The following is a 14,122-nucleotide window of genomic DNA, read 5'->3' as shown; positions in this document are numbered from 1 at the left end:
ACTTCTAGATCAGGGGTGTCAAACTCATTTGGCATCGTGGGCCACATACGGCCTAGGGAGATGTCAAGAGGGCCGGACCATTAAAATTATACCATGCTCTGCTATAAATAACCCAAATATCATGTCTTTCCTTTGTTTTTGGTGTAAAGAAGCACAAGAACATTAGGAAAATATTGAAATTGAATGAACTATCCTTTTTCAAAACATTTCATGAAACACCTCATATTTCCTTAGACAAATGTGCAATTGACTTTTATCATTCACACATATGCATTGCAACTGATCCCACTGATTGTACAAAGGCACAAAACTTTAATTGGTACTGAAAAATATAGTCATGCACTTTAAGATTAAATGAGACTTTTAAAGAAAGGAATTTTTAAACCACTTACACATACGCATATAAAATCTAAATGTAATCCCTGCGTGCACCTTACAAACTAAGGAGAGTGATTTGAAATGTGTAATGAAAAAAGTGTTCGCCTGTCCTGTAAATCTGTAAACTTCATACATGAAACATACATACACATACAATACATACTGAAAATTGATGGAGTTGCTGCTGTTTTCAGTCTGTCTCAGTGATGTGGCTTGTCTTCTACTCTGATGGAAAGAGTGCGCCCCTTAGCGGATAATCCATGAATTGCAGGGAATTAAAAATATTAATTCCATGTCTTTTATGCATTTTTTTCCACTTTCAAATTATCCTGCGGGCCTGATCGAACCTCCTTGGGGGCCGGTTCCGGCCCGCGGGCCGTATGTTTGACACCGCTGCTTTAGCCAAATGAATCCCAATTGAAAAAGCATGTCCAAGTATGTAACCTTAGAAGTCAAAAACAAACACTGAAGTGCATGTCACCGCAATGTTCATAATGTGCAATATTGTATCTTAAAGTATTAAAGCCCAACCAAAAAGTATTTACAGTACGTTATTATGAAAACAATGTATTTGTTTTGAAGTACGTATTAATGCCCAACCTAAAAGTATTTGCAGCACTCTATGATGAAAACGATCTCTTTTTTTTGTGTCTATGTGTAATAGGCGTGGCCGAGGCGTGGCTGTGGTCAGAGTTCAAAAGACCCGCCGCCATTTTTCAAAATGGCGGATGAGCCGGAGGCTGGGCGCGTTGGACTGCTGAGCTGCTCAGAATTGACGATTTCCCGAAGAAATACCCGACAAACTTCTTCCAGGACAATGCAGCGCGTTCGGTACTTTGTCTTTTGGGGATTTCGTAGCCCCAGTTCTCATTTCAAGAGTGCTTTTTGACGGGAACGGTCTTCATTGGCGTGATGTAGCCCCGACGTGGATGCTAACACAAATGTTTGTTAGCAAGTTGGCTACATCGCGTCACCTATTGCTCTCAATGTTTAAAAAGAAACCCTTCCATTGTGTGTTTCAGTCCCTCAACGAGGACAGACTGCTGGGAAACATCAAGAATGTGGCCATAACGGACAAAAAGGAGCAGTTTGTCGGCAAAGTGAGTCTTTTTTTAATAGCTTCTAATTCCTCTACCCGTGTAATTGGATTGGATAACTTTATTCATCCCGTATTCGGGAAATTTTGTTGTCACAGTAATGTTTAGAGATCAGCGACCACTGTTCACGGCTTTCCTAAATTAACTTGTTTAGCATCATGATACACTCCAATTTTGAATGAAGACACTTTAACTGGGTTGGCGTTGATTTTTTTAATAGCAAGATCCTGTGTATGTAACTCACACTCACACTAGTGCCATCAAGTGGAGGTGTAAGGAATAAACGGTACACTTCTAGAATACGTATATACCTTTGCCCTTCCCTTTCCTAAAGGAAGACTTCAGGGCTTGGACCTTTTGATTTTTAATTGTGGTTTTGACAAAACCTAAGCGAGACATTCATTCAACCGTAGCGCAGGGGTCATTTTTGACTCGTTTAAACAACCATTTTTCCTCCGTCTAAGAGCTTTGTGAGACGTATTTTATTTTTTTGGTTGAATGGGAGTCATTTGTGCATCAAAATGGTTAAATAAGCAATGACATAATCATGCTGTGGTGTTTTGCAGAAGTTTAAAGCCACGGAGACGGTGGAAGCTGTCCAAATCTACAAGACCAAAGAAGTCGTGTATGATGTAGGACCTGTGTTTCAGGTTATTATTATTTTAAAACGATGTTTTCTAGCCAGCCAACAATTGAAATGTTTCAATATATAGTACCTTGACATAATCATGCTGTGGTGTTTTCCAGAGGTTTAAAGCCACGAAGACGGTGGAAGCTGTCCAAATCTACAAGACCAAAGAAGTCGTGTATGACGTAAGACCTGTTTTTCAGGTTATTTGATTTATTATTTTCATGTCATGTTTACTAAAAATACTCTATTTTGCTTCTCTTCAAGGTCCACCCAAGTTTACCAAATCAACGCTAAAGAAATGTGACTTTGGAGCGTGGCGTTGACACCGACATCTTGAGGGCCCCTATCCAGTATGTTTTCCATATCTCCCACCACAGCTGAAACGAGAGATGGGTCCTTCTGATGTTGGTAAAACCTAACTTAGTGTTATTGTTTTTTGGTTAATTTTTTTTAATGTTGGACTTAGTCTATTTTTTTGACCCTCTTTCTCTCCCCAGAATTCCATCCAGTGCCAAGAAGAGAATTTTCATCAATGGATGGAAACACCACCTCATCTTTATATGCTGGAAGACTTGTGAACTTCTCAATAACCCCATTTTGTGGAAAAATAAAACCTTTGAAATATACTCATGTATTTTTCTTCATAGAATTAGCAAAGGAATGCAAGCAACATGACACTTTATAGTTTTTATTCAAAGAAATACATTTGCACACTTAGGATCACATTGATTGGTGTTCACCTGTAGACAAAATTAAAACACTTAGGCTAAAAAAAAAGTTTTTTTAAATTATACAAAAGTTAGTATATAAACACCAAAAATTAAAAGGAAAAAAAAGACCATTGAGGGTCTGGGGTCTTTTTTCTCCAAGTGTTTTAACAAAGACAAATGACACTCAAATCTCTTTTATTAAAATTTCTGATTGAAAAAAAAAAAAGAAATCCTCCTCACCTTAGGGATCGGGACATCACCTATAAAATAAGAGGGGGGTTAGTAAATTGCAACTTTAGTCAATAAAATAATGTGAGATTGGAATGTTTTGACTTGGATACTCTACAATATATTAACCTCAGAGCAGAGTTCAGAGACGATGCATCATCTTCAAGTGGGCAACCTGGGAAGATCACCTGGTCCTCCAGGGTCTGGACATCACCATGGACCTGGTACATGCAAAAAAAAATAGAGCAAAAGTTATCATATACATAGACTGGATATTCAACAGATAGGTTTAGGTGTTTTTTTTTGGTCATTAGTATTACCTTGATACCTTGGCCCAGTCTCCTCTCCCCTCAAGGGTGTGCATGGTTCTGGACACACGGGAACAGCTTCATCTTGATTGAACCAAGCTATTTGGGAAGTGCAAACAATTATTACAGGAAAGAGAAATCTTCAAGTAAATGATCAAGATAAAGAATGAAAATAAGTTAGTGAATGCTCGGTGCTAATTTCGCCTTTCCACACAAAGCGATTCAATATACAGACTGATGTTAAAAGCTAGACGAAAGTCGGCTTGACAATTTTTGTATAAATGATTTTTGTTTTAAAACAGAATTGCAAATTGGAAAAGGGCGTTTAGCAATCGCAGTGAAAACTATCATTACATTCAACACACCTTCACCTGGCAAACTGACCGTTGATATCTCGGATTTGTTTGATAAAATGAAGTCTTCCCCCACGACTCAATAATGGAGAAAATACGGACAAAATACTTTTGAAGTCAAATGTCGTGAGGCTAATGCTAAGCTAGCTAGTGACATGCCAAGGAGCCCATACTTCAAATGTCGACGGTGTGTTCGACCTGGCAATAAACTAACAGATTTGTTGGCGTTTTGGCTCAATTGATTCCTAAAAAAATCTCCCGGTAGGGTGTTAAAAATGCACATAGGCCAGTAAATTGCTCTAGTCTAGGGCTTACCTCGTTTGGGTGCTAGTCGTTCGACCGACGGCATGGAATGGCTGTGCCCAAAGGGCGCGATGCTGCGCATGTGCATAATTTACGCCACTGCGTCAGCAATGGGCGTAACCACGCCCATAGGAGGTGATTTGTCCTCCCGACTCAATGACCATGTTTGGAAGATGACGTACTATAGTCGCCATTTTTGTAGTCTTGATGCTGTAAAAGAGTGTGTTCGTTTTTTTTTTATATATATAAAAAGCCTTACTTTGCATGGTCATTTTTAAAAAATAAAAAGCCTTACTATACATGGTCATTTTTTAAAGAAAAAAGCCTTACTATACATGGTCATTTTTTACAAATTAAAAAGCCTTACTATATACTATGTCGTATTTTAAGAAAAAAAAGCCTTACTATACTATGTCGTTTTTTTAAAAGAAAAAAAGCCTTACTATATACACTATGTCGTTTTTTAGGAAAAAAACCTTACTATACTATGTCGTTTTTTAGGAAAAAAGCCTTACTATACTATGTCGTTTTTTAGGAAAAAAAGCCTTACTATACTATGTCGTTTTTTAAGAAAAAAAGCCTTACTATACTATGTCGTTTTTTTAAAGAAAAAAAAGCCTTACTATATACCAGGGGTGTCAAACTCATTTGGCATCGTGGGCCACATACGGCCTAGGGAGATGTCAAGTGGGCCGGACCATTAAAATTATACCATGCTCTGCTATAAATAACCCAAATATCATGTCTTTCCTTTGTTTTGGTGTAAAGAAGCACAAGAACACTAGGAAAATATTGAAATTGAATGAACTATCCTTTTACAAAACATTTCATCAAGCACCTCATATTTCCTTAGACAAATGTGCAATTGACTTTAATCATTCACAAATATGCATTGCAACTGATCCCACTGATTGTACAAAGGCACAAAACTTTAATTGGTACTTAAAAATATAGTCATGCACTTTAAGATTAAATGAGACTTTTAAAGAAAGGAATTTTTTAACCACTTACACACTCATCATTTACTTTCCCGGGCCACACAAAATGATGGGGCGGGCCAGGTTTGGCCCCCGGGCCACCACTTTGACACATGTCCAAGGTCTATTGCCATTAATGGCCACGAGTGTATCAAATCCTTACCTTGTGCGTCTCGTCGTAGACCAGCTGGTGAGCGAAGCACGGGCACGGCTCCTCCTCCTGCAGGACTTTGCTGGGATTTTCCTTAAGCGCCTGGTCGTTTTTGTACACACAGGACCTTGGATGGTGGCGAAAATATAAGAAAAAGTGTGTTAAAGCGGCCCGCGAACCAACCCGAGTCTGACAACCTTGCCTTAAATCCAATATAACGCAACCACCATTGGGCCCTCCCAGTCAAAATAGATTGGACTTCTTATTAGCTTTGTCGATTGCAGCCACCAAGTTAACTTTTTGAGCCAAAAAAAAAAAACAGGTTTGACCTCACGTCAGATATCGTCGGTGCAAATGCGGCTCACAAACCAGTCATGGCAGCTTTCATTTATTTTTTTATAGGCCATAAATAAAAACACTAACATTTACACACAATTGTTTCATTCGTATGAATTGCGGAACATGTCATAAACACCATTTAACAAACATTTAAAAAAAAAATAAGTGGCTAAAAACCAAGTATTGATGGCTCCCTTTTCCCAAAGGAAAAATCAAACTAAGCAAACATGCACTGAAGGAATCGAATCATAATTTTCGTCGCGTTGCAAAAACAAAAAAATACCATATAATAAACAAACTAACTCCAGGGCAGTTTGGGTGGAATCCAAAACATTTGGTATCACACAACTAGACAAAAAGACTTTAATTCTTGCGATGGAAAACAAAAAAAACTACTTTCTACTCATGGGGTCATTTTTTTTTCTGTACACAAAGGGTGCGCAGCTACGCCGCCACCACCCGAGTCCTTCAGAAGATCATCCGGTGCGCGAGGGTCCCTGGTCAAGAAAACTGGATCTGCTGTACGGTAGGAATCTGCAAAATGGGGTCAAAAAAAAGCAGGTTCCAAAACCGAATTTTCAAGGTCTGGTTCCTAAACGTGGCCCGCTTACCTGTTGATATGACGTGGTGTACACCATGACGTTTTGCTGCTGCCCGTCAGCTGTTATTATTCCCGCTGGGAGAGTGCTCGCTAAAAAAAAGCAACCCAATTTGAACAAAAGGCGCATTCATACGAGTGGGAAAAATAGCGAAAAGTCACTTACCGAAGCTTTCGTCCGTCAGTTCTTCTCCTAGGCTTTCGCCCACGGTCACCCCGGCGATGCCCTTCTCCCCTTTCATTGCCTGATGAGCGGTGAGGAAAAATATCATCGCAGTTGCCAAAATACAAACAATCTTCCGTAAGAAAAAAATTAAAGTGCAAATTTGCATTTTTGCCATGTTCAATCGGGCCTTTATTTTGAAAGTAGCGCGCTCACTTCACGGGTAAACGTCGATTTGCTGTTTGCTTTTTTTTATTTAACCATTAAAAAAGGAAATGGCTTGAAAAGACAATGTTGAGCTTTATTTTGCCACCTGGAAACGCTGAACAGACACTCCCCTACTTACGAAGATTGGAGTTACGAACAACGGTACATACGAACATGTCTGCAAATTGCGTTTAAGTCGAAAAATGTTCGGAAAGAGATGCTATAAGTTCGTAAGTTCGATTTTGTATTGCGTGCCTTTTTCCGAGTAGTGCTTCTTTCAGCCGCTAATACCCCCGCTAGGCGCTGTGAGAGCGAGGAGGCTCAGCAACGTGTCAAGGAAGAGGAAGAAACGCCTGTCCCCGTGAAGAAATTCCAGACCAAACTCTTGGCCGAGGGGCAAGACCCAAATATTGAACGTTGCACAAAGGTTGCAAATCAATTGAATGATGCCATACAGTGCTACCTCATCATATATGATGAAAAAAAGAAGAAGTGTGCAATGGTCGTGAGATCGCTTCTTTGGGCCACTTTCTATTAAATCCTCCAAGGAAGATACTACTCATCAAGCCTCATCTTCTCCTCGACCCTTAACTACTTCTTACATTGAAGTTACGGAGGAGGAAGTCACTTTTGAAGCCCATTCCAGCAACAACGAAGACCCTCTCATGATATAAAATCTTCCTCCTCCTCCATCATCTCCTTAAGCATCAAGTACATCTTCCAAAAGTAAGTTAAACTTCATTTTATTTCTCTTATTACGTACATGTACATACTGTCTGTTACTTATACAAGCCTTAGGACATACCGTATTTTCACAACTATAAGGTGCACCGCATTATAAGGCGCACCCTCAATGAATGACACATTTTAATTTTTTTCCCATATATAAAGCACACTGGATTATAAGGCACCCTGTCTATTTTGGAGAAAATTTAAGACTAAAGTGCGCCTTATAGTCGTGAAAATACAGTACTTATATAAACCTTCAATATACTTATATAGGCCTTAAACATAAATTATAATACAAAATATAGCACTGAGCAACTTACGAACAAATTCACCTTACGAACAATCGCTCGGAACGTAACTCGTCCGTAAGTAGGGGAGCGTCTGTATAACCCATTTATTGCACAATAGCTGACCCTTTTGTCCCCCCCCAACCAATCACGCTTCGGTATCTCACCTCTCGGAACTTCTGCAGGTACAGCTTGAGCGGTTCCACGTACATGTCGAAGCCCAGCGTGGACATGGCGAACAGGATGTCCTCGCCGTTGATGGTCTTGCGCTTCTCCTGGTGACAGCGTTCGCTGGCCTCGCTGGTGATGAAGCTGATGAACTCGCTCACGCACTCCTGCACGCACTCTTTGGCGTCTTTCGCAATCTGCCGAAGAACACGGACGCAATTATCGCCACGCCATCTCTAAGGTTAGAGCGACGAAAGCGTCAGCACGAACCTTTCCGGTTTGCGGGACGGCGTTCTTCATGATGCGCGCCACGTTGGCGATGGGGAGGTAGATGTCCTGCTCCCGGTAGTTCTCCTTGATGCCGCCGTCATCGTGGTCGTTCAAACCTTCCTCGGCATCATCTAGGAGATTGTTGGGGAGGGGAGGGGGGGGCGGTCGTACCGTTACGGCGTTTAAAGGCTAAAAGTTACGCCGGAATTGAGCGCCCACCGTCTTGCTGCAGGACGTAGTGCGAGGATGGAATGAACTCCCCCGTGATGCCCAGCTGGGAGGTGTCGGTCGTGGCACCGTCTCCATCCATCTGGGGGAAAAATGCAACATTATTGACTGGTTGACTATAAATTTAATGTGACGGGAAAGCAATTTCCGGCGCTGTTGATGACGTCTCTAGTGAATGGTGCGTTTGTGTCGAATCAAGTGTTAGTCAAATTATCACCTAAAATTCATAAGCCACTCGCTCATTGTATTCAGATGCATCTTGTCGGTATACAAGTACAATGACATTTAAAGCTTCGCCATAACTACAGCACAAATCGGGGGTTTATTAGTTGAGAAATGTCGTTTTTAGGTTGAAAAGGAAAAAAACGCGGGCAGCGAATGTAGCTCAGATCATATGCTAACTAAGCTAGCAGTTAGCTCGGTCGCGATAAACACACAAAAAAAACAATCGCGTCATTCGCATGGTCAAAAGTCACCAGCAATTGCATAGTAAAAGGGTCATTCCGCCCCTCGTTACCTTTGCAAAGTAAAGCCGCACGCGCATGCACGCTGTCCATGGCGTAAACGGACATTTCGCATCCACGGGACCGAAAGCGTCGGCCCTGTTTCTTTGTGGGAGAACGTGGCTGCGGCCCGAATCGTTTTAACCGGCAAAGAGCAACTTTGGCCGAGCAAATAGTTCCTGGCGATCGGCTGTCTTTCAAGCGGACGACAAATTAAAAAAAAAGCTGGCCGACGGACATTTCCATTCGAGCTAACGAGGAATCGGTTAGCAATCATTGGCCGGAGACACACACAGACCTGCAATGAAGCCCTGGTTGGTTACCTTCCTGAGACGGCTGTTTGGTTGGATAGAAAATGGCTGCGAAAGGACCAGTCCCAGCGCGTAGCCACGGCTGCGATACCGCCTCTGGCCTGTAGGGCGCCGCGTCGCCTTCGCGGGATCCTCACAAGGTCGTCCTTTACAAAATCCGTAACATTTTCTCTCCACGTAAGTGCTTTTTTTTAAACTAGGAAATCCACAAACACGCTCCAAAATGTAGACGAACTCATTCTTTTTGTCGAATATACTTGATCGTCTTTAATTTGAGTTTAGCGTGTGTGCCGTTAATGAAATTCCGGTAGCACTTGAACGCAGCTCCCCACTGATTGTTTTAACACTGCCATTTGCGAATGTTTGAAAAACAGCAAGAGGCACGTCGAATGTTTTGCACTCTCCGAGGTAATTTGCCACTTTATACTATAAACAATGCACATTTTCGTGCAAATATTCAACTTTTAAATGCCGAATAAGCAATCGGAAAGTATTATCCCTCATTTAGTTTTGTTTGTGCCGGGGGGTTCCAAACAATTCACCAATATTTCGGACGCGCCCGGATGAAGAGCAAAATGGCATAGTATTTGTAAATCGCGATTAATTTCAAACTCGGTTTATTTCTGATGACTATAATTCGTTTACTAGCCTGTATACCACAAGATGGCACCAAAATAAAGCATTTAAGCATCGGCATACCGTACTGAGTGGCGTCGTTACGAAAATATAATACTATTAACGCGTGTTAATAATTTCCATTCAATGAAAACGTAACATCACGCCACACACTTTGTCCATCTGTTGCCCCAGAAGTCCAATAACGTCCACGATGCTTTCAAACTGGAAGAACATTTGATGTCATAATATTGAGATTTTATTTCAGCAGTAACTAAACTTTGTTTTGTTTTCCTCCATAGCCCTACAAAAATATTGAACGACGCCATGTTGGATGACTACGAAAAGCCAAGTAGGTATCATGTGGAAATTTGAAAATTTTGTAGCGTTAAAGATGTCCGTGCCCGCCAACTATTTTACAGCTGGCTGTCATTTCCACGCAACGCAGCTAGCGGTTAGCTCACCTGACCCTGAACAGATGGAGACTAACGGAGCAGATAACCAATTCTCCCCCACGCGCGCACTATAAATCTTAACATTGAGATCCATTACTGCACAGCACCTTGGCCTCTTTTCGCCGCACGCCAAATGATCTTTTCCATCTTCTTTGACAGCCCCACGTCCCCTCTACCACCTTGTAACTTGCCGCGGGATGACATTGGAATGAAAGGCTCTGGACAAGACGGCCAAAAGTAAGTCTCTTTTAACAATACTGTAAGGCAGGGGTAGGGAACCGATGGCTCGAGAGCCACATGTGGCTCTGATGTAAAATATGGAGACCGCCGGAGATTAGCTAAAGCGTAACGGAAGCTTTTGGAATTAAAAACTCGTGGAACGACCAGAAAATGCACACATTTTCATGTATTTTGAAATTTTAATTGGCTCTCAAGGAATAACATTTGGAATATGAAAACACATCTGGAACCAGGGGGAAAGGAAGCTAACAGACAATTTGGAATTATTTAATACATATTGATGGAAAAAATATAATATATGATTCAGATATTTCTTAGGCCAGCAGAGAAGGCCTTGAAGGCCCTGACGGCCCGCCACTGATTTGAAGATAGGAATGGTTTATGTCTCTCTCTGTCAAAAAGGTTCCCGCCCCCTGCTATAAAGCATCTCTCGATTCAAGTTCATTCAACCCGTCAAGTGTCAACCCGCTTTGGGCCGCTTATCGAGTCAACAGCACGCACTATAGCTTAGCAAAGCTAGGGTCATTATCATATTAATAGTCTTATGGTAATAAGAGAATCAGAGCACTGCTTTGCAGGTAAGTGGAAGGATGGATCCTTTTCATTATTAGTCAATATTGCGTGATCCAATGTAAAATGGCTATCTTAGAAGAGAATTCAAGATCAAATTTACTGCAGCTAATAATCGTGGTTTGAGTTTGATTGATTTAATAAGGGACAGCATATATTAATGAACATATTCATATTCATGTTAATCAACATATATATGTAAATGTGAATGATTGGAGCCGAGGGCTAATTTTAAAATGCTTCAAAGCACCTTCAAGTGTTGTGTTGGGATGTATAATATATTGTATGAAATATTTTAACAGGTTTGGCTAAATATTTTTCAATAGCACGTGCTGTTTTTCAAGTGTAAAATCTCTTTATTTTGGATATTTAGATATATTCAAAGATAAGGCTCAATTTTAGAATTTTGATTATTTGTAATGTCAAAAGGCTCATAACGCCATTTGAATCGTATTTGCGCTTGGCACCGCGAGAACGTAAAATCCTTCCTTCTATGTCAGGATGAGCGTAAATCCGCCATCGGCGCATCCCCGCCTTAAAGCCGCCTCGATTGGGCCCGCCAGTTGAGGTCAATGTCAGGGCGATGGATTCATGCTGCTGAATTATTCACAATATTTTCGAGGGAAAAAGCCTGCCACTCAAAGACACCTGCCCGCCAGCGTCAAAGAGGTCAAGACCTCGTCGGAAATGGAATTAAAGACATTTTTCTTTAATGGAGTAATTCCCAATGCTTTCCAACCCAAGTGGAATTGGGAGCATTTGAATGCAGGACCTCCTTATCCCCTCATTGAACCCAACTGTATAGGAAAATGCTGAGATTGGGCCATCCGTCACTGTTACCACGGTAACCGGGGGTGCCCGGCGTGCCGTTAAGGTGACCTTGTCTTTCAACCGTCAGCTTCTTGGAGTGTTCGAGGTAGTATTCTATGCTTAGTGACCCGCTGTTAACTCTTTGGGTGCTGCCGAGAGCGAAAGACGCCCCGCCACATGCGGCTACAAAGCCGCATGTGGCTCTTTTCATCCCTCCTTTGCCAATTTCTATTAGTTTCTCATGTCATTGAGTTCAGAAATCATAATTTAAAGGCAAAGAGAGCCGTAAAAAGGCAGAAGAGAGCCATAATATTTTTTGCCAGACACGTTTTTTTTAAGGACGGGGCGCTGAATGTTGCGCTTCAGTGACGTGGGTGGGCGCACAAGGGCCTCTTTTGAATTCCGCCATCAATCTCGTGCCTGCGCTTCAGTGTTTATCAATAGGGGGGGGCGATGAAATCTGCGGACCACCTTAGTGGCATTTCCCATGGCGAGACTGCCTTCTGTATATAAGCAATTTCAGCACATTTCCTGTGTTTTTTCTTTTTCTGGCTTGGGAATGCTACTGCTGATGGAGTGTGAAGATAGCGCATTAATCAGTGTTCGGTTGCCATGTCGCCATGTCACCACTTGGTAGCGCTGTTGCTGCGTATTTTGGGTGGAAGTCACGTTAGGGTGTTGTTTTGATATGGTAGAGTCCAAAATGCTGGAGGAGAATGGCGAAAATATCGAATCCCCCCCGCGCGTAGCCCAATAATGGTACAGTCCGCCCGCTGTAGGATGCGTTGAGTGAGCCGAATGACCGGTGGTCGGTCCTCCCGACTCCCCATCAGTACCAGCAGATCCCCGGCAGAAAGGTCGGTCGGTCGGTCGGTCGGACGGTCGTTCGGACGGAGCGTTCGGAACCACCCCCCGTCTCCTTTTTTTTAAATTTATTTATATTTTTTTCCTCCTCGCCGTTCCCCGGCCATGAAACAGACTTTAAGCGAACTCATGAGGATGAGCAGGATATGCCGAATGGTACTCGCCACTTGTTTGGGATCCTTTATTCTGGTCATCTTTTATTTCCAAAGTATGTTCCAACCAGGTAGGATCTGATCTTCTTGTGTCGTCTCGTCTGGTCTGGTCTCGTCTCGTCTTGTCCTATTTATTTATTTACACGCGCGCGCTTGCATCCGAATCGATACCGGAGCAGGCGCCTCTCTTCCCGAATCTCAATCTTGCCATCGATCCGTTTTTTTTAAACAAATGCCGGTCGAAGCGTGGCTTTGTGCGGGAGGAGATGCAAAAAAAGGGGGCGCGCGTGATCCCCCCCCAGACGCGCGCGTGGAAAGAAAGAAAGAAAGCATGCATGCATGCGCCGGCCATGTCCACGCGAGAGAGAAAAAAACAGATGCTACTCCAATTGGACGCGTGGAAATACAGTATATTGCCTTGACTTACGACAAACTTGCCGGTACTCGTTACTCAAGACAACACCTCTCATCTCATCTTTCTCGCTTAAAGTGAATGGAAATAGCATGAAGCCATTCCAAACTAGTTAAATAGGTAAATACACCATGCCTCGTCTTTCGCTTTAAAAGATACAATTTGTATTCAAAAAAAAAAAATGAAATTCAATGTTAACAAATATAGTATTCTCTAAATCAGGGGTCGGGAACCTTTTTGACGAAGAGAGCCACAAACAATTCATATTTTCATGTTATTCCTTGTGAGTCATACTACGAATTTAAAAGTCAAGATACATACATGTAAACGAGTGCCTTTTCATTTTTTTTTGTAATTTCACCACTTTCAAAGTGGAAAAAACTGAATATTTTTTTAAAGATTCGTATGCTGTTGCTAATCAATGAGGGGATGCATTCCAGAAGAGTCTACTGCAAAAAAATGAAGATTAATGCAATTCTAAATGTAATATCTCAGTTCTGTCAACCGCGATTTCCATATTTTAGCTCGCAGGTTAGCGAAGAGCCAGATGTGGCCGTCTATTCTAGCTCAAGCTCTTTCTTTGGTAGCGTTTTCAGACGACCTTGTGGTCCAAACCACCGGCCCTATTGTCAAATCACATTCTTCGACTATAAATATCATTTTCCGCGCTCGACTTTAACGGGTGTTTTGCCCAGTGGCGGTCCGTGCATTTTCTTGTAGCGCCTTCAACGGGTAAAATCCACTTCCTAGCAGCATTTAATGATTAAATACAAATACTGGAACTTTTCAGACATTACAACCGGGCTGGGGGGTGATTTTCCTGGGAAAAGACAGCGATGAATGTCAGTGGCGTACCGGCAAACATTGCCCGAAAATGGGGTCAAATCCAGCCGAAAACAGCATTTATTGATTAAATACAAATAATGGAGCTTTTTAGACATAAGAACCGGACCCGGAGTATCATTTCCACGGGAAAAAGACAGCGATGTGCCAGTAAATCTGCTACCAAATCCATTTGTTTTCCCGCGTCGGCCATTGTGGGTGGAGTTTGCTAGTCTGGCTGCC

The 14,122-nt window shown here is 42.0% G+C and overlaps 4 protein-coding genes and 1 long non-coding RNA gene across 16 annotated transcripts in view; 2 read left to right on the top strand and 3 right to left on the bottom strand.

Moving 5' to 3' along the window:
• The window catches only part of LOC144069249 (ankyrin repeat and SOCS box protein 13-like), a 91,185-nt gene extending 88,453 nt beyond the window's left edge, over nt 1-2,732 (top strand). For 2 of the 3 annotated variants that reach the window (XM_077594486.1, XM_077594483.1), the window contains 2 exons: nt 2,371-2,514; nt 2,604-2,732. The gene's annotated coding sequence lies outside the window, so the exon portion shown is untranslated. The remainder of the gene's footprint in view (nt 1-2,370; nt 2,515-2,603) is intronic. The other variant, XM_077594485.1, reaches the window with a different exon arrangement.
• Nucleotides 1-4,588, bottom strand: part of LOC144069252 (uncharacterized) — a 35,703-nt gene extending 31,115 nt beyond the window's left edge. Inside the window, exons 1-3 of the long non-coding RNA XR_013298429.1 lie at nt 4,021-4,588; nt 3,373-3,451; nt 3,174-3,265 (exon numbers count right to left, since the gene is read on the bottom strand). This is a non-coding gene — a long non-coding RNA (uncharacterized LOC144069252). The remainder of the gene's footprint in view (nt 1-3,173; nt 3,266-3,372; nt 3,452-4,020) is intronic.
• Nucleotides 1-14,122, bottom strand: part of mkln1 (muskelin 1, intracellular mediator containing kelch motifs) — a 159,138-nt gene that overhangs the window by 93,572 nt on the left and 51,444 nt on the right. The gene's annotated exons all lie outside the window — the stretch shown is intronic.
• Nucleotides 5,509-8,912, bottom strand: nfyba (nuclear transcription factor Y, beta a). The gene is made up of 7 exons (XM_077594492.1): nt 8,643-8,912; nt 8,117-8,207; nt 7,898-8,028; nt 7,627-7,824; nt 6,240-6,318; nt 6,087-6,166; nt 5,509-6,009 (listed from the first exon to the last, which is right to left on the bottom strand). The coding sequence occupies exons 1-7, from the start codon at nt 8,667-8,669 to the stop codon at nt 5,977-5,979; spliced, it is 639 nt and encodes a 212-aa protein (XP_077450618.1). The 5' UTR covers nt 8,670-8,912; the 3' UTR covers nt 5,509-5,976.
• chst11 (carbohydrate (chondroitin 4) sulfotransferase 11) overlaps nt 8,415-14,122 on the top strand; it is a 26,221-nt gene continuing 20,513 nt past the window's right edge. Inside the window, exons 1-3 of one of the 7 annotated variants that reach the window (XM_077594476.1) lie at nt 8,415-9,116; nt 9,857-9,906; nt 10,169-10,246. Coding sequence is in view for 2 of the 7 variants with exons in the window: in XM_077594472.1 (XP_077450598.1) it covers nt 12,599-12,716 (118 nt within the window). In the remaining 5 variants the exon portion in view is untranslated. Of the gene's footprint in view, nt 9,117-9,273; nt 9,348-9,856; nt 9,911-10,168; nt 10,247-11,986; nt 12,717-14,122 lie in introns of those variants that run through there. The other 6 variants (XM_077594477.1, XM_077594474.1, XM_077594475.1 and 3 more) reach the window with 6 other exon arrangements.

The sequence above is a fragment of the Stigmatopora argus genome, chromosome 23, assembly GCF_051989625.1.
Source record: "Stigmatopora argus isolate UIUO_Sarg chromosome 23, RoL_Sarg_1.0, whole genome shotgun sequence".
Lineage (NCBI taxonomy): Eukaryota > Metazoa > Chordata > Actinopteri > Syngnathiformes > Syngnathidae > Stigmatopora > Stigmatopora argus.
This window is presented reverse-complemented; position numbering and strand designations above follow the sequence as displayed.